The following is a 24,852-nucleotide window of genomic DNA, read 5'->3' on the forward strand; positions in this document are numbered from 1 at the left end:
CCTATTAGTAAACGGGAAGAAAAGCCTACAAATATACTAAGACCAGAGCTGCAAATCTGTTAGAGTGGGATCATTTTTGTTGCATGCAAGTTTAATTTAAACAATCTACTTAATTAAAATATGCCCACCAAATGGAGGCTTACTGAAAAAATATGGAGTCCCAACAACTTCTCTGTCAATATATTCAGGCTCTCAGAAAAGATCTTGCAAGTCCTGGAAGTGAGTCTAGGCCTTGGCTGGTCCCAATATGTGACACTTTGCTCCTGGATTTTAGGAAGGGCCCAGTCACTTGGAAGTGTAGTGTGAGATTCCTTTGTTTCAAACTTGCCATTGACCTGCAGATATATGAGCTCAGATGTGAATATCTGTGACATACATCTCTTAATTAACTCCTACAAGAGCAATGCTCATAAATGAATCTGAAAATACAAATTTAATAATGCTTTTATCAAATGATTTAAAAAACTGTTCTTTTTTAGATGAAAGACATATGAGGATGTAAGAGATTCAGAGGTCAACCTTTTAGCACAAAGTCTATGTCACAGTTTGAGATTAAAGTCAAAGAAAAACAATTTTCTCGTTCTCCCTTTTCTTAGAGTGTTTGTATATGATGCAGTTATAGTAGGTTATCATATAAATATTTGTAACTATTTGACATGTTCAGATGAAGTGAGCAAGGAAGAGGTAAACAAACTTCAGTTAGAATTGACTGAAAGTCCATTAGTATTTATATCAGGGTAGAACAAAAGCAAATTTATGAATTTATAATGTTTAGTCCAAATCAGTTATTCATATAAGCATTTTTGCTTTGGCTATAAGATTTTAATGTATAGTAAATATGGTACAAGATTTGCAATTCTTAAGTATTACATGTTTGGATTTTGCAAAGCTTGAATTAATACCAGGGAGCCAGCCTCATCATCATATTTCTCCAAATGAAAAATGAAGGTCCCCTTCCTTTAAAAATAATCTGTTTAATCTCATTTGACCATACAATGGCACCTACAAGCTCAGTTATGTAATATAATTTTCTTCTTTTTGAGGTAAATTTATATTTGCCTTTGAAACAATAAGATAATTCTTTTTTATACTAGGCAATTGCTGGTTCTTTGTGAATTCAATACATTTAATTGTATGCTAAAGTATGTTCACTTTTCCTATATTTAAAGAGGTATTTGAACTTTACTTATGACATGAAATCATAACTCAAAGATTCAAAATACTCTTAAAATGCCTAAATTTAGAAATTATAGAAATTGTTTAATTTTACTGTATTTCTGTCCTTAAGAAAAGTAAATTAAAGCAAGCTTAATATTGTCACACTTTATGTGTAGCACTATATGGAGAAATACTAGTTCCCAACACTTGTTAAAACTAATTGCTGTGTAAAACTAGCAACTTCATATTCTCATACAAAATATTTTGTTTTTCTTAGTGATTGGTTTTGTGCAATAAGGTTGTCTGAAATAATAAGGGATTTTTTTCCTGCTAAGTTTGAATTCTAATCTAGACTATTTTAATGGAGAAACCCAGTATATATAGGACAGATATGCAATCAACATGTACCAGGGAGCTAGGTTGGGGAATGACTGTGGTCCTGAGCCCCCAGTGGTTCTCCTCCACTGCTGCCCCTCCCAAAGGACTCCCAGACCACCCCAAGATCAAGCAGTTAATGCACAGCACAATAGGCAGCCTCCAGGACCCCGCCCCGTCACTGTCTTTAGCTTCTATTCTAACTGCTCTGTGTTCTACATTACCAGTCATTGAATATTTTGACATCACCCTTAGGCGGGTATATGTAATAACCAAAAGTCCAAGTGGGTTCCATAACATTAGTGAGAAACCACAATTATATATCAATAAAAATAAGCTATTAGTTTTTTGTTCAAGAAAATATTATTTCTCAAGTGTTGGTGTCAGATCAAACATCGTTTCCTCAGGGACCGGCTTATTGAAGGCCCCCAGCTATGTCTCCCTCCAATGTCTTCTATTCTCCCCAGCTTCACACTCCTGTTGCTTTAATGGATCTGCTTGTGTAATGGCTTTCCCAGCAGACTCTAAGCTCTGTGAGGGTAAGAGCCACGTCTGTATCCCCAGTGCCTGCCATGGAGCCTGCTGGGTCAAAGGTGCTCCATAAATATTGTTGAATCTGAATAAAAGGAAGGTATTTGACATAGGATTTTTCAGTGAAATTATTTCATCATTTGTTATTGACTTTTTTCTGGTATTAAAAATATCTTTGAAATTTAGATGGACCAATATCTCTCATTTTGGTTAATTTAATTTTAGGCACAATCTGTCCTTTTCTTGACATGGTTGTTTATTGTATTGCTTGCAGTAATCCTCATTCTTGATCAAAGGATGCTAATCTGAAGATCTTTCTTGACCTTGGTGACTTGAGAGCTATATAATAATTGAATCAAATAAATAATAATAATTAAAGGCTCAAGTATTGTTAGAAGATATCCTAGGATATTAAACCTGTCTTCCTTTCTCATTCCTCATTTTCCTTTTTTTTTTTAAACCAATTCCCAGAAAACACACATTTTAGAATCAGTGTATTAGATCACAACTCACCGTAGCATGGACAATATTTTTCAGTTTATAAGAGAAAGAAGGTATGATGATGTGAGGCTACTTCTGCCAAGGACAGGGGCTGGTATTTCTACAAAAATGGTTAAAACCACATTGTTTTTCTAGGACAAAAACATTTTCAGGTAGTTGTTCAAAGAGTGAAAACAAGGTGAGAGAGGGTATTACGTTGGCCAGGCTATTTGACTGAAGTCTGACCGAGAAAAGTCTTCGGCACAGTTAATGTTAGGTCTAACTCTAATGGAAGAGGCTGTGCGAATGTCTTTAGCTATAGGTTCTGTTTTACTAAAGGATGAAATAAACACAATCTTTTGAACTACCTCAGAGAGAGCAAGCTGGAAGCTACAAAGATTACAACAGAAATCTGACCGTTTCAAAAATACACAATTAAGTGGCAGTATGTAGAGGAGGCAGGATAGCAGGAGGAAGGGAGAAAGATTCTGATACTGCTGCTGACTAGCTGCCTGATACCAAGCAGTTCATCACCCCTATTGGCCTATTTTCTCATCTTTTGTTGGAGTATTTGATTTCTAAGGTTTCTTCTAGCTTGAAAATCTCATTATTCTAAGATTTTTATGATTAGAGAAGGCTTAGATGGTGCTTAGGCAGTGTCTTGATTTGTGTACTATAAAGGGAAATCTATAAAGGAGAATCCAAATGATATGTTTATTCAGAAGAAAAGGCCCAGATAAAAGATGAATCCATTATGATGGCTCTCCAGTCATCAAATGAAGTACCCTTAGGAAAAGTACCTTTTTCAATAACACAGCCTCTAAACTCACAAGGTTCTAAAAATCAGAATGTTTCAGACTGTACTTGTTTACACTTCTGTGTTTTTATTGTCCTAACAAAGCAGCAATATCCAAAGATACCAGATTAAGTATGTATCTTTATCGTGACACTTCTGTGTGCATATGTGTGAATATATGTGTAGGCATGTATGTACGTTAAGTATGTACTGTGTGTATTTATGTATATATATGAATGCCCAAGACAGAAAAATCTTCAGGCACAAAAAGCTCAGGGGGACCCTAGAACCAGAGAGGTAGAGCAGGAACCTATGCTGCAGTGGTCCTAGGAGTTCAGTATACTAGTGATGGCCAGAGGCCTAGAGCATTAGAGATAATAAGGCCTGCTGTGTTGGGGGAAAGGATTGGAACCGAGATACCTGCAGCAGTGGGACCTTTGGAGGGCTACAACCTTGATGGAAGAGGGTTCTGAAAAATACCCCTACCCCACTTCCTCTGAGCACAAGGAAGTCTACCCTTGCTGTAGCTCTGGAGAAAATGAAAGTTTCTCATGAGAATTTGAAACCTTCAACCTGTTTAAGAAGTTGAATTTATAATCACGTGATTAATAAATCCATAAACTGAAAAATTTAGATTAAAAAGTTGGTTCTAGGGTGATGCCTCAGGAGTGCATGGCAGAAGCAAATGTAAAACCACTCAAAGAGACTCTTCAACTTGGGCTACAAAGGATTTCCTCCAAAAAACAAGACCCATGTAAGATGAACTCCTAATAAAAAATTACAGCTGACAAGGAAATGGTCCACCATAAGATAGTTAACAGACACACTAAACACTGGGATTTTCAGTCCAAGAATTTGAGGTAACAGAATAACAATCTTAAAGAACGTATGATATAAATTGTTTGAAGCAATTAAAGGCATAAAAGACTATACATAAACCATAAGAAAATAAGACATATGAAAAACAGGTAGATATTAAAAAGTACAAATAGACCTACCACAAAGGAAATATAGTCGTTGGAATGAGTTTAATGGATTCAACAGCAGATTAGACACAGCTGAAGAGACTGTAAAGTGAACTGGAAGATGAATCTGAGGAAACTATCCAAAATATAGCACAGAAAAATATGAACATTTATATTCTTTAAATGAGACATCTTATGAGTAGTTTGAACTTTAAAATGTCTTTCAGAAGATGAAGCAGTAAAGTTGGGTATTTGAGCCATTGTGTGTAAAAAGTGGTACTAGACTTTATGGACAGTATGGTAACCACCAGCCACATGTTGCTACTGAGCATCTAGCGTGTGGGTAGTATGACTGAGGAGCTGAATTTTAAATTATATTTACTTTTAATTAATTTAAAAACTTAAAACTTAATTCAATTATTAGAAAACAGGTCTGTTTGGAACAACTTGGGCATGTAAATCTACTTTGTATGAAACAAAATATTTGATAAAAATTTAGTATCTGAATTGAGATATGCTGTTAAGTGTAAAATATACATCAGATTTCAGACTTAGTATGAAAAAAGTAAAATATTAATTTTAAAAATAATTGAATATTGAAATAATGTTTGGATATATTATATAAAATTTATTAATATTAATTAACATTAAGATCCCCTTTTAAAATATGTCCATTAGAAAATTTAAAATTACATATATGGCTCATGTATTTCTTTTTTTTTTTTTTTTTTTTATTTTTTTTTGGGGGGGTACAGCAGGTTCAATCAACTGTTTTTATACACATATCCCCATATTCCCTCCCTTCCTTGACGCCCCCCCCTCGAATCCCCCCCACCCTCCCTGCCCCAGTCCTCTAAGGCATCTTCCATCCTCGAGTTGGACTCCCTTTGTTATACAACAACTTCCCACTGACTATTTTACAGTTGGTAGTATATATACGGCTCATGTATTTCTATTAGACAGCACTATACTAGAACACATACAAAATGTTTGAGGTTTGAGTTAGTCCCTCAGATCTCAAAAATATTGAAGGTTGGAGGGTAGGATGTGGGGAGCTAAAAAAATTCATCTGCAGACAGTTATTGCAGTTATAGGAAGCTGTACAAGCAAAGGAGTTATCGCTTTGTCACTAAAAATAAAGCCACTCTAAGGACTCTGGCTGCAAGTTGTGACTTCTTTAAGTTACAGATAAAATTTCAGGGTTTAGGTTGAGAAAATGGTTTCTACAGTTATTAAAGTGACTATGAACATGGAAAGTGTAGATAAATATGAAAATGTATATCATATATTCACATACATACATGCATATACACACATATATGCACACGTGTATGTTTTTCTGGTTAGCTAAATTTCTCTGAGTTTACACATACTAAACAGTGTGGTTTCTGAACTACTCAAGATAAACTCAGACTCTACTTCACTAATTCTCGTTCTTAGCGTGCATATCATCTGGGGAATTTGCTAAAAGTGCTTTGAACCAGGGAATGAATACATATTTTTAAAATTGCAATCTTTCACTAGTTCATTCATTTTATTTACCCACTGATCAAATAAATATTTGACAACATGAATTTTGAGCCAAGTGCTGTAATGGAATCTTCCTTCCATTGCATCTTCTCTCCTCCTTCTTAGGTCTCTTAGTACTTGCCTTCTTTATACTGTATTTCATCAGTTATTTCATGATCCACTAAGAAAGAATGCTGCCGATTAAACTATGACACATCACTGATTTTGAGACATAGCCCTATTTCAGAGATGTCAAAAATGTGAAAAACATGCATCTCTTGATGAAATACAGCATCAGTGTTCCAACTAGGTCTCACTTTGAGACCCAAAGTTAATACTGCTGATGAACATTTTGACCTGGATGGCACGTCACACTTCCCTTCTCCATATCTGAATTCATTATGGTTCCCCCAACCAACCACTACTTTCTTCTGAATTCTGTGTCTAAGTGACACCATCTCCAAGTGGTTCTCAGTCCACAGTCTGAGAAACAGCATTCTTCAAGTAGAGTCTCTACAATTATTGCTAGTGTTGCAATTTTTACAGCTACCATCCAAGGGTTTGCTATTTCACTGTCCATGTTTTCTTCCAGGTAATTAATAAACATGCTAAATAAGGATATCAACCAGCCTCAAATACATCCTCAAAAATCACTCTATACTTTTCTACTTAGAGAAGTGCCTGTTTGATGCTACTCCCGGTTCCTTATCTTAAAACTGGCTCCTTATTTAGGACAAAATATTCCCAGCTTGTGCTTCAGTATTTAAATATTCATTAAACCTTTCACTAAAGCATCACTTTTGCTCTAACTTTTAGGAAGGAAATCTGTCCTAGGTGTGACGAAAGGGTTTCAGTGAGGAAACGCCAGATGGTAACCACTTAATTCCAGTCACAACATGATCTTGAAACTTTTTTATGCTGGAAAAGAACCCCACTCATTTGTGTACTCTAAGTGGGTGCAATCTTGACTCAGGGGCACCAACTGAATAAATATGGACTGTGTTAACCTTAATGTGTGTGCTCTGAGGCCACTGCCCTGTATTTTTATCATTTATTTAGAATAAACCCATTAATATACTATACTCACCTTTAAAGCATCATTTCCCCCCAGAAAGTCAAAATGACCCATTTAAACTCTGCAAATGGTTTAATCTGGTGTCTCAGAGTTAAGACTTAAAAGGAGAACACAAATTTTGATAACACTTTCTACAAAAATGCTTTATTTAAAAATACGATCTTTTAAAAAAAGAGAACTTTTACATACAGTTCCTTAGTTTAGAAACAGTTAAAAACAATAAAATAAACCTAGATTTAGAAATTATGATTTGTAACATATACAATACTGGTTCTGAACAAGACACTTCAAATGTATGATTAATCCTTTTTGTCCCATCATATTTCAATAATTCACATTGTTAAAACCAGTGGTTGGGACTAAAGAAAAGCTCCTGTCTGAATTTTTTCCTCTTCAAGAACCGGCAGCCACCCTTCCCAGCAGGTAAAGAAATAGAAACGGCAGCACCTAAGCAGTGTATTCTTATTTCTTTAAGTACCTGTGTGTCCAAAAATATCTCTCTGCCACTTTTATTCTCTTTTTCTATTTTCTTCTTTGAAATTTATTTATATGTGGCTATGGCACCTGGTCATCTATACCAGGTCTTTTTAAATTTTAATGTTTAAAAATGGAAGCTCTAAGGGCACAGAGCATGAACTGCTCTGGACAGCACAGGACTCAGAGCTAATGCTCCTAGGATATCAACACTCAACATGATTCTGGTCTCCAAGTCAGCACTCCGAGCAGCTATGAATCAATCTTTTATAGCATGGTACTGAAATATTTCACACTACATTCAAATATCTGACATAGATTTGTGGAAAAAAAAAAAAAGCCAGGAGAAATGGCTTGTCAAACTAAAGTGCTATTAGCTATTATATTTAAGAGGCTATATTGATTTCACAATCTGAAGTTAAAAAAAAAATTTTTTTTTAACCAATCACAGTCCCTGCTTCTCAAACTGGGAACCCTAGCCATCTTCCTGGAGAGTCAATTTTACCCAAAGACTTGGAAAGAAGTTTAAAATTTTTCTAATCTTAAAAAGTTCTACTGAATATATTCATAAGCAAAATCAGATTAATTTTAAAGATAAAACATATAACTTCAAAGAAATTACAAGTTGACATTTGAACTATGTCCTCACATCCAATCTCCTATGAGGAGTATTTCAGTAGTAACATCTGAAGTAGTGACCTAAGAGACCCTGATTTATGAAAGCGTAGCCAAGTCCTTATTGGACAGTAAATACAAATACAGTTCAAAGTCTTGATTCGTTCTCTTCAGTTCCATCTTCAAAAATAATGCAATTCTCTGATTACATATAATCCTGTCTATACTGATGCAAAAGAAAGTCAAGGAAGGAAGTATGGACTGATTTTTATTCTACACTGTTTAATAATTAGAGGAATGCTGCAGTCAGAGAAGATTGCTGGCTTACAACTAAACAGACACAACCTATGTCATAAAAAATGGTACAACTCCTGAATCCAAAAGATTAGAACATGACCCACTGAAAATAATGGGAACAGTAATTGTGGGTAGTTTTATCCTTCTTTCAGATTCACATTAAATTATATCATCCCTGTTCTTCCCTTTTTGTCGAAGAGGTAATCCACTAGGGATTCCTGCTCAGCTCCAAAGGGATCCTTTCAGTATGTCATGCGGGTAAACCCAAACTGCCTGCCAACAATAACTGCTTGTCAAATATAAAGTCAATGGTCATTCTTTGTATAAATAACATCTATAAAGAACAAAATGAAGTTGCCAATGAAATTATATGAGCCAAAATTACAAAGCTTTTTTTTTAAACAATGGTTCAACTTCATAAGGCCACGTAAAAAAATCATAATCTGTAAATCAAGTTGTCATCCAACACATTTAATAATTCAATATAGTTAAATATAATATTGGATCAAAAATGATCCTGGATAGTTTAAGGATTAATCCCATTAATCCCACAATTTAATGAGACCATCCCAGCCACACGTTATGACTTTAGATGTTTCATGAGGATGCCACACTGCACCTATACACACTTTATCATGAGCTTTAAATCTACTATAGAGTTTTGTGGTCTTCCAGTCCCAGATGTTTAATTTTCCATTCCCATCTCCTGAAATAACATAGCTGTAATGAGAAGAAAAACAAATTCAAATTATTCAAACACCTTAAACTGAGAAAGTGGATGAGGAACAGAGAAAGGGTTTATCTTTTTCTCCTTAACATAAAAAAATCAATATGACTATATAATACTCAGAATAATAAGGTAGACTATAAAGCAGTCTATAATTTAAACTTCTATCAAAAAACCTCCCCATTGAATGACCAATCTAAGAATGAAAAATTATTTGTAACTTGGAAAACTGGGAGACCCACGGGCCACAGTGAATGCGGTTATCACAATCACTCTCTAGACAGCCAGAAACAGTGTAAGGGAATCAGTTTCACACAGAGCCAGCAAACACATGTAGACCCATTCAGCTGCAGTAGACTCTACCACCTTCATGATTATTTTTGGCTCTAACAGATTCTGAATATGTCCAAGACTCACTCAGAGGCAGGAGTCTAAGTTCCAATTACCAGGCTAAACATACAAGGTTACAGGGATTTCTGAATTAGTGATACCCATATATTTTAGCTAACAACAGAGGAATGAATGCAGAGTTTCACTCTTAGAAAGGCTATAGGCTTCACCAATCTAGTGTGACCTAGAAATATTCAGAAGATGGATTTGAGGTTTCAGCACAGAAAATCTGTAGTGAAACTATTAACTTCAACCCTGCAGTACAGGATTAATCCTTCTGGTGCTCATTCAGTCACAGCAATACCGTGATTACAGTCCTCCCAGCCTTGCTCAGAAAAGCAGAAAGAAACTAAGACATTGCCTATATACACAGGGATTCATTATGTGGTTAAAGGGCACAGAACTAAACAATATAAAGAGATATACTAAAAAACTTAAAAAAAAAAAGCCAACTGTAGCTGTCTTAATTTGCTCTTGTCTTTTATCTGGCATTTTGACAATCTGAACAGTTCTCATCCAATTACCTATATAAAAGTGACTTGTACAGTGCTGTTATTTGTATAGCAGTAGCTTATATCATCATATATGAATATGGGAATACATGAGAAGGTTTAAACTTACCTCATGTCTGGTGAAAAGTCTACTTGACAAGCATAGCCTGCTACCATATGGCCCTTAAAAATTTTTTTCTTATTTAATCTAAATCTGTTCTGTGCACCAAAAATTAAGATTTGGTTGTCCATTGATTGGCATGCTAGCCATTTCCCTGTAAATTCAATAAATAAGACATTTTAGAGGAAGACTGAAAATTAAAAAAAAATATGTTCAGTCATTAATATTATTTTGTTCCCAACTACTTTATAACAATAGGAAAATTAACTTACCATACCACCTGTAAAGTGTTGCAAACTTGTTGCTGGTGAGAGGTATTTATATATAAAGTAATGGATTTTGCTCATAAAATCATATCATTTAGCACTTTTCCTAATAAAAGCTTTTTTTTGGCTTAAAGATACACAAAAACTCTGAGTTTAGCATTAATAAAAACTAAATTTTATGAAATGAAATTAATTTGTAGGAAGTATAAGCAATAGGACCATGGAGAGAAAGAGACTTATTTATGTTAATTATGTAAAAAGGAAAGATGAATTCCAGGTGAGAAAACCTAGGATTATTAAATAAAACTGTACAAAGAAAGATTATGATTAAGAAAATTCTAGTAACTGTTATTGTGGGCCACACTACTTTTTAAAAATATTTTATTGAAGTATAGTGGATTTATAATATTGTGTTTAATTTCTGCTGTACAGCAAAGTGACTTAGTTATACATATATATATTCTTTTTATATTCTTTTCCATTATGGTTTATCACAGGATATTGACTATAGTTCCCTGTGCTATACAGTAGGACCTTATTGTTTATCCATTCTATATATAATAGTTTACATCTAGAAATATACATCAATGGAACAGAATAGAGAGCCCAGAGGTAAACCCACGCACATATGGGCAACTTATCTTTGACAAATGAGGCAAGAATATACAATGGAAAAAAGACAGCCTCTTCAATAAGTGGTGCTGGGAAAATTGGACAGCTACATATAAAAGAATGAAATTAGAACACTTCCTAACACCATACACAAAAATAAATTCAAAATGGATTACACCTAAATGTAAGGCTAGACACTATAAAACTCTTAGAGGAAAACATAGGCAGAACACTCTATGACATAAATCAAAGCAAGATCCTTTTTGACCCACCTCCTAGAATCATGGAAATAAAATCAAGAATAAACAAATGGGACCTAATGAAACTTAAAAGCTTTTGCACAGCGAAAGAAACCATAAACAAGACAAGAAGGGAACCCTCAGAATGGGAGAAAATACTTGCCAACAAAGCAACGGACAGAGGACTAATCTCCAAAATATACAAACAGCTCATGCAGCTTAATACCAAAAAAGCAAATAACCCAATCCACAAATGGGTAGAAGACCTAAATAGACATTACTCCAAAGAAGACATGCAGATGGCCAACAAACACATGAAAAGATGCTCAACATCACTAATCATCAGAGAAATACAAGTCAAAGCCCCAGTGAAGTATCACCTCGTATCAGTCAGAATGGCCATCATCAAAAAATCTAGAAACAATAAATGCTGGAGAGCGTGTGGAGAAAAGGGAACCTTCCTGCACTGTTGGTGGGAATGTAAATTGGTAAAGCCACTATGGAAAACAGTATGGAGGTTCCTCAAAAAACTAAAAATGGAACTACCATATGACCCAGCAATCCCACTCCTGGGCATATACCCAGAGAAAACCATAATCCAAAAAGAAACATGCACCACAACGTTCATTGCAGCACTATTTACAACAGCCAGGACATGGAAGCAACCTAAATGCCCATCAACAGATGAATGGATAAAGAAGATGTGGCACATATATACAATGGAATATTACTCAGCCATAAAAAGGAATGAAATTGAGTTATTTGTAGTGAGGTGGATGGACCTAGAGACTGTCATACAGAGCAAAGTAAGCCAGAAAGAGAAAAACAAGTATCGTACGCTAACTCATATGTATGGAATCTTAAAACAATGGTTCTGATGAACCCAGTGACAGGGCAAGAATAATGGAGATGTAGAGAACGGACTTGAATACACGGGGTGGGTGGGGGAGCGAAGGGGAAGCTGGGACAAAGTGAGAGAGTAGCATAGACATATATACACTACCCAATGTAAAACAGATAGCTAGTGGGAAGTTGCCATATAACATAGGGAGATCAACTTGATGATTGGTGATGACTTAGAGGGCTGGGATAGGGAAGGTGGGAGGGAGTTGCGGGAGGGAGGGGATATGGGGATACATGTATAAATACAGCTGATTCACTGGTGTACAGCAAAAACTGGCACAACAGTGTAAAGCAATTATATTCTAATAAAGAGCTTAAAAAAAAAACAAAAACAAACAAAAAAAATAGTTTGCATCTGTTAAACCCAAACTCCCAGTCCTTCCCTTCCCCATCCCCCCTCCCCCGCAACCACAAATCTGTTCTCTATATCTGTAAGTCTGTTTTGTTTCATAGATATGTTCATTTGTGTTGTATTTTAGATTCTACATATAAGTGATATCATATGGTATTTGTCTTTCTCTTTCTGACTTACTCCACTTAGTATGATAATCTCTAGGTCCACCCATTTTGCTGCAAATGGCATTATTTCATTCTTTTTATGGCTGAGTAGTATTCTATTGTTTATACCTACCACATCTGTCAATGGACATTTAGGTTGTTTCCATGTCTTGACTACTGTAAATAGTGCTGCTATGAACATAGGGGTGCACGTATCTTTTCGAATTATAGTTTTGTCTGGGTATACGCCCAGGAATGGGATTGCTGAATCATATGCTAACTCTACTTTTGGTTTTTTGAGGAACCTCCATACTGTTTTCCACAGTGGCTACACCAATTTCCATTCCCACCAACAGTGTAAGATGGCTTCCTTTTCTCCATACCCTGTTTAGCATTTATTATTTGTAGATTTTTTAATGATAGCCATTTTGACTGGTGTGAGGTAGTACCTCACTGCAGTTTTGATTTGCATTTCCCTAATAATTAGTGATGTTGAGCATCTTTTCATGTGCCTCTTGGCCATCTGTATGTCTTCTTTGGAGAAATGTCTATTTAGGTCTTCTGCCCATTTTTCAATTTGGGCCACATTGCTTTTATCTACCCAGGACTCACCAAAGCCGCTAGAATCTAAACTGCAATATCTTTACATCCTATGTATTTGCAGACATGATTAACTAAGGGATGACCCTAATAATGCTCACAGTCTGAATGGGTAAGTGGCCTTGAGAGGGGCACAGTATTTGTAATGGATGGTTTAAAAATACACTATATGAAATGTAGGTGCACAGTGACAAATTTGATTGTATACAATATGGTGATTTTAAGAACAGCACCCAGTGAGGTTGCTCCTCTCATAAAAATCATAGGGCATTTGACAAATGATCACTGATTTGGCTGTAGCAGATGCCCCAACTGGAAGAGCAAACTCTTTCTTGCCGCCTCTTCCTTGCTCTACGCTCACAGGAGCTATGTGAGTTGACAGTGGCTCTGATGACAATGCTGCCCAAACATGGGCTCCTCCACTTTAATAGCCTTATGTAGAATTATATCAGCATATCTGCAGTGCTCGTACTAAAAAGGCAATGAATTACTGAATAGAAAACAGTATTAAATACTTATCTTTTTAATTTTTGCCTACGAAAATCTTTTACAGTAAATTGCTAAGGTGTTCTCATATGAGGAACCAGAACAAAATTTCCTATTCCCTGAAAGAAAAAGAGCTCACAATAAATCACTAAATGAGCTGTTGAACATGATTCCGTTCGAAGGAGAATTATTTAAAACAAAACAAAACAAAACAAAAAAAACCTGATCCTCAGATGGAAATCCTTAGATGCCTGGGCAATGTTAGCTGCAAATCATTGTTTCTTTTATTTTTACCTTTTTAAAAAAACAAGAGAATGGGAGAAGTGACTCACACATGAAAACCAGTGATTATTTCTAATATTGAAAAGATTTTCTTATACAAGTATGGCATTGTGACAGACTTCCCCTAGGAGGAACGGCCAAGGCTCTTTTGAAAACAGAATCACACCCTGTCTTAGAAGCTTATTTAAAAACACTGTATCTACTAACTCACCATTTGGAGACAAAGTCACTGCAGGCATTGAGTGCATACTGGGTTCTGCTATATACTTGAAATCCACAGGGATATCCCTAAAAATTGAAAATAGCATATCAGAATAGTAATTTTTTTAAGCTCTTTATTGGAATATAATTGCTTTACATTCTTGTAACAGCTTTTGAGATACACCAAAGTGAATCAGCTGTATTTAGACATATATCCCCATATCCCCTCCCTCCCGCGACTCCCTCCCACCCTCCCTGTCCTGGCCCTCTAAGGCATCACCCATCATCGAGTTGATCTCCCTTTGTTACACAGCAACTTCCCACTAGCTATCTGTTTTACAGTTGGTAGTGTAAATATGTCTATGCTACTCTCTCACTTCGTCCCAGCTTCCCCTTCGCCCCCTCCCCCCAACCCCGTGTCCTCCAGTCAATTCTCTGCATCTGCATCCTTACAGAATAGTAATTTTTAAAAGTACTTTTATAAGAATAATTTCTGAAACACAAGAGATGCTCTTTAAATTATATATTTAATAAAGCTTTCATGAAACTTCTTGGAGGAAGGAAAACCACAAAATGACATTCTATTGATTATTATAAAGCTTTTACTTTACAAATGACTTTCTATGATAATTACAAGTGTCAATGATTTAGTTTTTTTATCTCTATTTGATTTAAACTTTGGCCTTTATGTTAAAAAAAAATCTGTTACTATAAGTTCTTTAATAAACTCATCTAAAAATGTACCATGGTAGACAGAAGCATGATGTCTGAGGCTGGGGAAGTATTCTTATTTTACCTGCCAGTCAACCGTAACTTGTTACTTGGTAAGCAGGTGGGAGTACTAAAGAGCCTTTAGCAATGCAAGTAGATGGTAGGCAAAGCTGTACAGGGATCTGCAAGCAGGTCGAGCCCATCCAGAAATAATGAGATTTCTGGATGGGTAAGGGAGATTAAGTGCTTGGTACCTGGACATCTTCTATTTTCAGCTTACATGTAAAGTATTCCAAAAGTGTATAGTGTAGGAAAAAAGGCATTAAAATTTTTTCCTTGTGATACAAAGGATAAAACGAAAATAAAAATCCAATACTAGTCACCTAAATCTAGAACCATCCAAAGTTCTGTCTTTTCATTTTTAATATTCTCCATGATAAAAAAAATTCTTTAGTAATTCTGAAGGATCTTGGTCTTGTTGCTTTTCATGAGATGTCAGAAATGTTTTTTATAGAGTAATGTGTGGGAAATGTAATTCAGTGAATAATACAGAATATAAAGCACTGATTTCAATTTCAAACTATGGTTCAAGTTCAAAGACTTTGATTAATTAGAAAACAACAACAATAACAATAATAATAATTTGCCTTTTAAGTAAGAATCTTCTCTATCCATCTATCTATCAACGCAGAAGAAGAAGCAAATAATTGGAAAAAACTTCTGAGTCTTGGTTGGAGGAAAACATTTCAGGTATAACCCGAGGAAGAGTATCATTTATCAAATCTCCAACCCTTTATACCTCTAAGGTACCAGTGAGAACTGACATTCAGGATGACCCAAATCTATTGAGAAGAGCCTCAATCTCGAGAGGTTCAACTGCTTTTCCCTTCTCATATTTATTATTAGTGGCTGATAACTTTATAACAAATTAAAAATAAGAGCACTTTCTAAATTAACAATAGTTCAGGTTCATGTCAATCAATGTTTTACTAAAAGTAAGCAAAAAAATTTAAAAAGATTCCTTATTTCACGGACTCTTGGTACAATGAGCGCTTTAACATTAAAAGAATCTGAACACCTGTGAACTTCATAATTGCTAGTAAAAATGCTAGGCATAGTTCTATTTAATAAACATAATACTATATTCTAATTAGAAATTGTAAATCAGTATAATAAGCTAGTAACTTATGTTACAAATAATCTTCAGTCTGGAAATGAACTCATCAAAAACAAAACAAAACAAAAAAAACAACCCCCCCAAAACAAAAACCCTAATAAAAATATATGAAATTTTAAAGATAAAAGACAGTAGTGCCAACCTCTGTAAAATTTTCTTTAAAAAACATTTTAACAAAAATAAATGCCTTTGGGAGAAAACACGCCTATGATATCTCATGAATTTAGGCAATTAGGATACCACAGGATGCTCAATGTCTAATTACAAACTCCTATTCTTTAAAACTGTGTAATAGTCTTTGTGTAGTACTGTTTAAGAAAACCAACTTTCCTTTGGATGAACATGGAGGGTAGGTATTATGCTAAGTGAAATAAGTTGGACAGAAACAAATACTACGTGGTATCACTTATTTGTGCAGTCTTTTAAAAAAAAGTCAAACTCATAAAAACAGAGATGGTGGTGGCTGTCAGGGGCCGGGTGGAGGGGTTGGTAGGGAATTAGGCAAAGCTAGTAAAAGTGTACAAACTTTTAGTTGTAAGATGAATAAGGTCTGAGATTCTAGTGTATACCCTCATGGCTATAGTTGATAATACTGTATTGCATAACTGAAATTTGCTAGAAGAGCAGAACCTAAGTGTTCTCCCCAAACAAAAATGTAAATATGTGCGGTGTTGGATATGTTAATTAACTCAGTGTAAAAGGGTTAATTAATTCTTTCACACTGTATATGTATATCAAATCCTTTTGTTGTACACTTTAAATACAATTTTATTTATACCTTAATAAAACTGGGGAGGAAAAAGAAAAAGAAAAAAAAATGTTTGGAATCAGTTTGATCGGCATTTGAATTCTTGCTCTTTCATGTCTGGTGGAACCTTGGGCAAATTACTTAACCCATCTCAGTTTACTTACCTATAAAACAGGAATAGTAAATACACCTAACTCATAAGACTACTTGCCCATTAAATGAAACAGTTCATGTTAAATGCTTAGTGTGCCTGGGACACAGAAAGAGCTCAATAAATGTAACATCATTAATAATTATGACAATAATGATTTCCTTAGATATTCAGTGCATTCTACATGCCAGGCACTGTGCTGGTGTTGGAGACAGATAGAGAATTTTACTGACCAGTTCTTTTTCTCATGGTTAAGAACTCATCAGGATACAACACTGTAAATCAACTATACTTCAAAAAAAAAAAATTTTTTTAAATCCAAAAAAAAAGAAGAGGAAGAACTCGTCAGGGAAGAGGAACAAATCAGCAAGCACTGAAAAGCTGTGGGAAGCAAAGGGTTGTTTGCGTGGGATACAGAAGAGACACTAATCTCATGTGGGGATTGGTTACAAAGGCTCTAATAGCAAGTGAGAATTAAATTGAAATCTAAAGGATGTCATCATTTATAATGAAACAGTATTATGACTCTTAGGAGTATTTCTTAAGCTCTGAGAAGGAGAAAAACATATTACCATTTAATTTAATCAAAATATTTTGTTGACTAATGCTCTGATTTAGAAAACACATACAAGTGTTCTAAAAGCCCTGTAACTGGTGCATCATTTAAACATTTACCAATTTCTTTTACACTACTTCACATTTTCAAATGGAGCTGAAAATATCATCTGAAGACAGAAACACCTGAAAGTTTAAGTATAATCAAACTGTTAAAGCACATGAAACAAAATAGCTATATGTATGTTAAACGATCTAGTTTGTTGTACAAATGGTCTAAGGTGGCTCATATAAAACGATGTCCCTATCAGGCCCTCTGGATGCAACATCATTTCTGAAGTAGAAGAGAGCTTAGTTACAAGACAGTCTCAAATCATGGACCTTAAGAATGATGCTAAGACTATGTATAGAGTCAACTCTCCATTAATTGGGAGTAATTTGGAGGGATGTACTGGTAGTGAGTGTGGGAGAAACTGCAGTTAAATTATATTAAATCTTTAATTACCCAATCTGTCCTGACAAAGGTCAGGGATGTGCTCAGGTCCCCAAAGAGACTCAGTTTCAGGAGGAAACTACTGCCTGTACTTCAAGGCTTCTCACTTCCTACAGCAGAACACCTTCTGGGGGTAGGAAGACACTTTCTAGTCCCCACAAAGCTATAACCACAGTTGAGCTGTGCCTTATAATTGACTATAAAAACAAGCTGGGTTCCAACCAAACATTCATTCTAACAAAAAGATTATTATGCATTGCTTTGAAAATCAATTATAAAACATGATCTATGATAGATAATTAGTGAAATTAGCTTTAGTATTTCTTGACTTTAGAAAAGTATTTTTTTCTCTATGAATGCAAAATTAACCAATACATTCTGATTATATGCTACAAGTAAAACATTTGTCTTCTACCATTATGGGCTATGAACAGCAGGACACAAGGGTGATGACACAGGGCAATTTTCAGTACTGAATAATCAAAATGAAAACATAAAAAATTAAGAGATTTTAAAATATTTTCTTTGGGCTGGTTCTAAGGCTAGGAACTTATGCTCAATTCCTAGCAGAAGCAATACAGTCTATATGTGTTTGACCCCTACTTTTTGTCAGTCATTTTGCAAAGATGAATAAGATACCTAATAAAGAATGTAAGATGGCACTATACAAGCTTTTTACTGGTAAAAGAAAAATAACTCAAAATAACATATTCTTTAGGTAGATTATCTAAAGACTATGAAAAGTAGCATGTTTAAATTTTTGTTTTCATATTCTGGATACCTGGAATGGTTAAGCCAGTTTGACCGACAGGCCAGAGATCACAGTGAAAATATTCAGATTGTTGCATATTATCAGGTTTTGTCTTTGGCTACTAAATTTTAAATTGTTTGCTCTATATAAATCAGATTTGCTACTCACCATTCCCAAACTCTTAGGCTCTTATCATCAGATGTGCTCACAAATCTCCTATTCTCATCAACAAAAACAATGGTGTTGACAGCTCCCAAATGCCGATCATACTCCTGCACGATTTCTCCGCTTCGGATGTCCCACTGTACACCAAATAAGAGAAGAGGCAAAGACAGAAGTGGAGGCGATTCATGAGCACAAAGATCATAACTGCAGAAAGTGGAGAAGGAAAAGAATCTCCAATATCATGTTTTCACACATTTACTGCTTTCTGCTAAGACTAGAGCATTAGCAGTCCCTAAAGTAGCAAACATTAAACAAGTTAGTATTCTCTATTTCAGTCCCTGATTACAATGTAAAGCTCAGGAATCTTAATAAAAACACTGTGAAAAGACTTACTTGCACAATCTTCTTATCAGACATCCCAGCCACAAAGAGGTTTTGCTTATCCTCATCAGGGTTAAATCTGACACAATAGGGTACTTTTCGGTTTGTAAATCTTGAGATACACTGTCCTAAAACCAAAGACCCAAGTTAAAGTAGGTAAAATAAATCTGACCAAAGACAACCCTGAGATTAAGATCTAGAGATCATTTGCTAATAAATTTTGAGGAACGGCAGCCTGCTTGTTCTTTACTGTAAACTACATCATTCTTTTTCATGGATTTTTAATGATTAAAAATAATATTTTGAAAACTAAATCTGTGTCATCAATTGCACAGCAGATAAAGCTCTCCAGGTGATTACACTATGCAGCTAGAGTTGAGGACCACTGCCAAAGAGGTTAAGAGTATGGACTTCGGCATTAGAGAGACCTTAGTTTGAACCCAATTCGACCATTACTAGCTGTGTGACCCTGGAAAACTTACCTCTTAAGCCTCAGTTTCCTCACTGATAACAATAATAGTATTTAATCTCATAGTGATATTTTAAGGGCTGGACAAGATACTGCATATAAGTGCTTCGTACAATGCCTGGTAAACAGCGTTCAGTAACTATTAGCTATTTCCTTTATCCTTAAAACTCAGTAGGATGAAAGATGGTTCTCTAATTACATAAAATTATACTGGCCACAATGTGCTGATGTAATCCGTATGTCTGTGAATATATAAAACCAATCTGTCCATGGAAGTTTAGACCTACATTTTAACTAACTGGGGCAAATAAATTTAATTCTGTTCATCAAGTATTTATTGTGCTTCTATTATGTGCAAACGCAGTGTGCCAGGTTATGTAGGGGAACAAAAAGATCAACTAAATCGTCTATGGGAATTTTCAGATTTCCTTGTCTATCAAAATATTTGCTTTATAAATTGTATTTGGTGGAAAAGAAGTTTCATAGTGAAAGAGCTACTTATATAGCTGAGTTTCAACTCTACAAACATTTTGTGATATTAGCTGATGGTCAGTGATATGAGAATCAGCAGTTAGAGAAGGTACCGTTTTGCCACGGAAGACCGCTCATATTGTTTCATTTAAAAGGTGAATGTGTTAATATAAGTGAGCTCTTACCTGTCTCAGTGTCCCAGAGTTTGAGATACCTGTCATAAGCTGCACTGAGGAACTGTGTTCCTGCAGTATTAAAGCAGATGTCCCTAACAGCTTTACTGTGACCTAAAGGCAGAGACGATAGAAATGGAAGTCAGGTAAAGTATCTTCTTTTAAAAATATAAGCACCATAAGAGAAACAGCATTAAACAGTGTTTTTCAAGCCATGCTGTGAGTCAAAATCAATGGAACCCCACCCCCTGATTTACTGACTCAGAATATATTATGTGTGGGCTTGGGAATGTAGGTGTTTTTTTTCCCCTTTGAAAAGCTCCTCAGGTGATTCTGATGCATAACATTTAGTTAAGAACCAAGAGAAAAGATCTAACTTTATTTTAAAAAGTCTTTCATGGCACTCTCTTAATATGTAATACATACAGCTGATGACTAAACAGTCAAGAATTTAAGGAAACATAACAGTCCAATTACTGCCAATGAAAGAGAAATGACTGGTGACATTTTGAAGCCTCACTGAGATTACTTGCCAAGCTGGAAGTGAAAACAAAGTGACCTAAACCTGAAGCTCATGAAAATTGTGCCCTTTGTTCAATAATTGTATATTTCTATGATCACATTACCGAATTTCACAGAAATGGATTCAGAATCTCAGAGACTAAAACGTTTTTGAAAAAACAAATATTAACTACTGTTTAATTTTAAAATGGCATTTGACAATAAATTAATTTTAATGTGCTCTGCTTGGAAATCAATCTTGCCAGACCAATCAACTCTTTTGAAAGTTACAGGAGCAAAGACATGACTAAAGGAAAGCAGAAACTTTCCTATTTTTTACCATCCCACCGTGACCAAGAATGCCAAGTACAATCGTGCAAAATGTGCATGGCACAAGCTGTCAACCATACACAGGGGCCCTGAACCACTGCCACTGATGACCGCTAGTCATGACAGTCAGGCATTCTTCCCTACAGCAGGGGTCCCAGTCAGAGCTGCTATCATCTTTCTAAGTAGGAAATTTCCACTGAAAACTGCCAGCACAGGGCAGACAGATGGGGCCAAATCGCCTACATAGCAGGAGACATTCTGTTCCCTGTATGCTGCTGAGAGCCTTCCTACGAGTCTTCTGGGCTGCCCTGGCATTTCGGGCAGTATTTATTTGTGCAGTGAGTCCCTAAAATCATAACGAAGACTGCAGAATGGACTCCCACTTAAATCGAAAAACAGAGCCAATATAATTCACACAAATACCGTTTCAATAGGGTACAGTTAAATTTGGAAATGTAACCGGCCTTCACACAAAATCTGACAAAGACAATAAACTAGTATCTACCAACAAGGCTAGTCTACCGCAAAGTTGTCCTCTTTGTGGCCTCCTTTCCTTCAAGGAGTTCTCTCAACCTTATCTTTATCTGTTTTTGTTGCCAATTCCCAAGTCTCTTTAGAGCTCAACATCTGGCTATCCCATTGCTTACCTGACATTTTCATCTCAATATCTTGCAGGCAGCTCAAATTCCATGAGTCTGAAACCTCATCATCTTCCTATGGTGAATGGCACCACCATTCATCCAGGCACCTGGGAGTCACTCTAGATTCCTGCCTCACTCTTGTCACTCACTTCCAGTTACTAAGTCCCACTGGTTTTAACCCTTGATTGTTCCTGGCCTCTCTCTTCTGCTGCTGCTTTAGTTCAGGCTCTCATCATCTCTAATCCAGACCAATGAAATAACCTTGTAAATCATTTTCTTGCCTCCAGGCCTGCCCCACCAAAGCATCCTCCATACTGCCATTGTGATCTTTGTGAACTTCACATCTGATCATGTTGCTTTCCTGCCAGAGCTGTTCAGTGGTTGGCTTCCCAAGGCTCCCAGGATAGTCTAAAGGTCTTCCATACTCAGTGCTCCTCTACTGCTTTTCTCCACTGTCATCTCTCACTATATTCCTCTGCTAACAATTCTGAAGTATAAGTGGTTCCCTTAAAGCAGTATGCTGTCTCATACCACTTTTGCTTTAGCTTCTGTTGCTCTCTCTTCCTAGTTCTTTTTCTTTGTCTGAATGGGTAGACTTACTCCTCCTTCAAGACTCAGCTCAAGTCTATGAAGGCTTTCCTTCAAATCGGTGTAGTTAAAATTACTGTCCATGATGTTACCGTAATTTAAAAAGCCTTTCCAAACAGATTTATAGCCAGAGAGAAAAGAAATATTACCAATAAATGTTCTCAGACAGCGTCTGTCTCCATAAACCTCCCATAGCTGGAGAAAAAACAACACACGGAAACAAATTTAAAATAAGGCTTTGATAAAATGACAACTTTCAATCACTAATAATAGTTATATGCCAGCTATGTGTGTGCATATCTTTCTGTGTAAAGGGGATTTAACCAAAGGCATTACTTAGCATTAAATACACTGTCTGGTGCTGTTAGTCTGTGTCACACTGTTTGGATTATACACATACGCACATGTGTACACACACTTTAAACTCTGAAGTCAAGAGAACTTAACTTAGATGGAGCATTTTCTTCTTGTTCTTTTCTGTATTTGATATGTTTTCTATGATGAAAAGTTCCTACTTATGGAATACTATGAACTACTTTTAGAAGAATTAAATGTTATTAAAACTGCCATGTTTATAACATTTTGGTACTGAAAGTCTTTTTTTAACTTTTCTGAAGTATTAACTATTGTTACTAGTTAATAGGTATTAACTATTGTTCAGAGCTGTTATGAAAATGATGATCTGGACTAAAATATAACAAGCTCATAATTCTCATCACATCTAAAGTGAATCAATACAATAGCTTTGAAACTACTTTTATTTTTGCCTGCCTCAAATCCAGTCCTCGACAATGTTGCTAGTGATCTAAAATAGAAAGCATTACCTGGCCACCCAGTGCCTAAAGGATAAAGTCTCAGTTCCCGTAGCATACCAGGAAAGGACCTCCAGAACCTTGTCCCTTGCTTTGACCGTAGTCATTCTGTGCCTCTCAGATTTTAGACTCTAGCAGTCACAAAACTTGCAGTTTTCAGCACATACCATGCTTATTCATTCTATTTACACCTCTCAGATATACTCTACTCCTTATGCCCCGACCCCCTTACTTAGTTAGCTTCCTATTGAGGTATGCCTCCTCTCTGAAACCAGAACACCTTGCACCTGCTTTTACAACGATCACTTACATCATAACGAATGATCACTTTAAGAGCAGGGACAGTGCCTTAATAATTTTTTATCCTTAGTCCCTTGCACATAATAGGTACCTAATAAATGTTTATAGACGTGAACTAAATTGGACACTTTTCTAATTGGTCTTAATCTCAATTAACATTGTCTGTATAGACTGAAAGTTAAAGGAAATAAGTCTTTTTTTTACTCCCAACTATTGGCCTGTCATTTTAAGCCACTAAGTCGAGACAAATGCCTAAACGGTTGCTCTCGTAAAAAAAGCTGCCTTTATATATTGTTACTACCCACGAATTATTTACGAAGAATAAAATTTTCATGAGTCAACTTTCCAAGACCCAAGAGCACTACAGAGTTGATATTTATTGACCAATATAATGATCCAGACATAGAAAACATAAAAAAAGATAAAAACCATTCTTCCAGATTTAAGTTTTTAAAAGGCTTTCCCATATTCAAATTGACATGTATTGGCAACTGAGTTTTTCCTACCATACACTCTACAGCTGAACATCAACCAAAGGTGGACCTTCCCAAGATTATAAAAAGTGGGAGAAGAGGCTGAGAGCAATTCTGCTACTAGCATTTAGAAGAAAAAAGGTGAATTACATTACCTACTCTCTAAAAATGGGATTTCTATCACGTCCTCTTTACCTCTAAGGTACTGAGGAACAAATGAACTCAGTTATATATCCGAAACCTCTATAAAAATGTATTATTGGTGATTAAATATTTATGTGCCTAAAGCCAAAGTAACTGATTATGTTCTAATCAGCTCTCTAAGCTTACAAAGAGCCTAGCCAATTGGACCACAAAGCCATATCCAAATCAACATGTTTGGAAGCAGTTCATAAACTGCTGCATTCACAGGACCTAAGAGAAAATAATTAGTCTCTAATTGCCTAACAAACCCCGATTTATTTACAATTAACAAACAGATTTAATCAAAGCACTGGCTTTGTAGCACTCCTACTCTGTCACTGAAAACTCACCTTAATTTTACAGTCCATGGAACAAGACAGCAACAAATGGCCAGAGAGAGGAAACAATCTGACTGCACTGACACCCTGTAAAAAGGTATTACAATCACCAGTCAGAAGTATTCGAAATCTCAGCTAAAATTAAACAGAAGGAAGAGACAGTGTATTTTTAAGCTACCTAATTTACTCTTTTTCTTCATTCTTAAAATCATGCCCTAGAATAACCTTCATTAGTATTCTAAGAGCAGCCCTTATTGACACTAAGCATTCAAGATTTTTTTAAACCTTTTTTATTGACTTCCTCAGCCAAGGGAATTCTTAGCCAATCACGTTGCTAATACCCTCCCTCC

General features: G+C 35.7%; 1 protein-coding gene across 2 annotated transcripts in view; it reads right to left on the reverse strand.

Moving 5' to 3' along the window:
• Positions 1-7,017: 7,017 nt before the first annotated feature.
• Positions 7,018-24,852, reverse strand: part of CDC40 (cell division cycle 40) — a 52,441-nt gene continuing 34,606 nt past the window's right edge. The window contains exons 8-15 of one of the 2 annotated variants that reach the window (XM_057739089.1): positions 24,515-24,589; positions 22,546-22,591; positions 20,349-20,450; positions 19,236-19,351; positions 18,846-18,979; positions 14,102-14,178; positions 10,014-10,158; positions 7,018-8,995 (exon numbers count right to left, since the gene is read on the reverse strand). In XM_057739089.1, coding sequence (XP_057595072.1) covers positions 8,818-8,995; positions 10,014-10,158; positions 14,102-14,178; positions 18,846-18,979; positions 19,236-19,351; positions 20,349-20,450; positions 22,546-22,591; positions 24,515-24,589 — 873 coding nt within the window. In that variant the 3' untranslated portion in view covers positions 7,018-8,817. The remainder of the gene's footprint in view (positions 8,996-10,013; positions 10,159-14,101; positions 14,179-18,845; positions 18,980-19,235; positions 19,352-20,348; positions 20,451-22,545; positions 22,592-24,514; positions 24,590-24,852) is intronic. The other variant, XM_057739090.1, reaches the window with a different exon arrangement.

Source organism: Hippopotamus amphibius, chromosome 6 (genome assembly GCF_030028045.1).
Source record: "Hippopotamus amphibius kiboko isolate mHipAmp2 chromosome 6, mHipAmp2.hap2, whole genome shotgun sequence".
In the NCBI taxonomy this organism is placed as follows: domain Eukaryota; kingdom Metazoa; phylum Chordata; class Mammalia; order Artiodactyla; family Hippopotamidae; genus Hippopotamus; species Hippopotamus amphibius.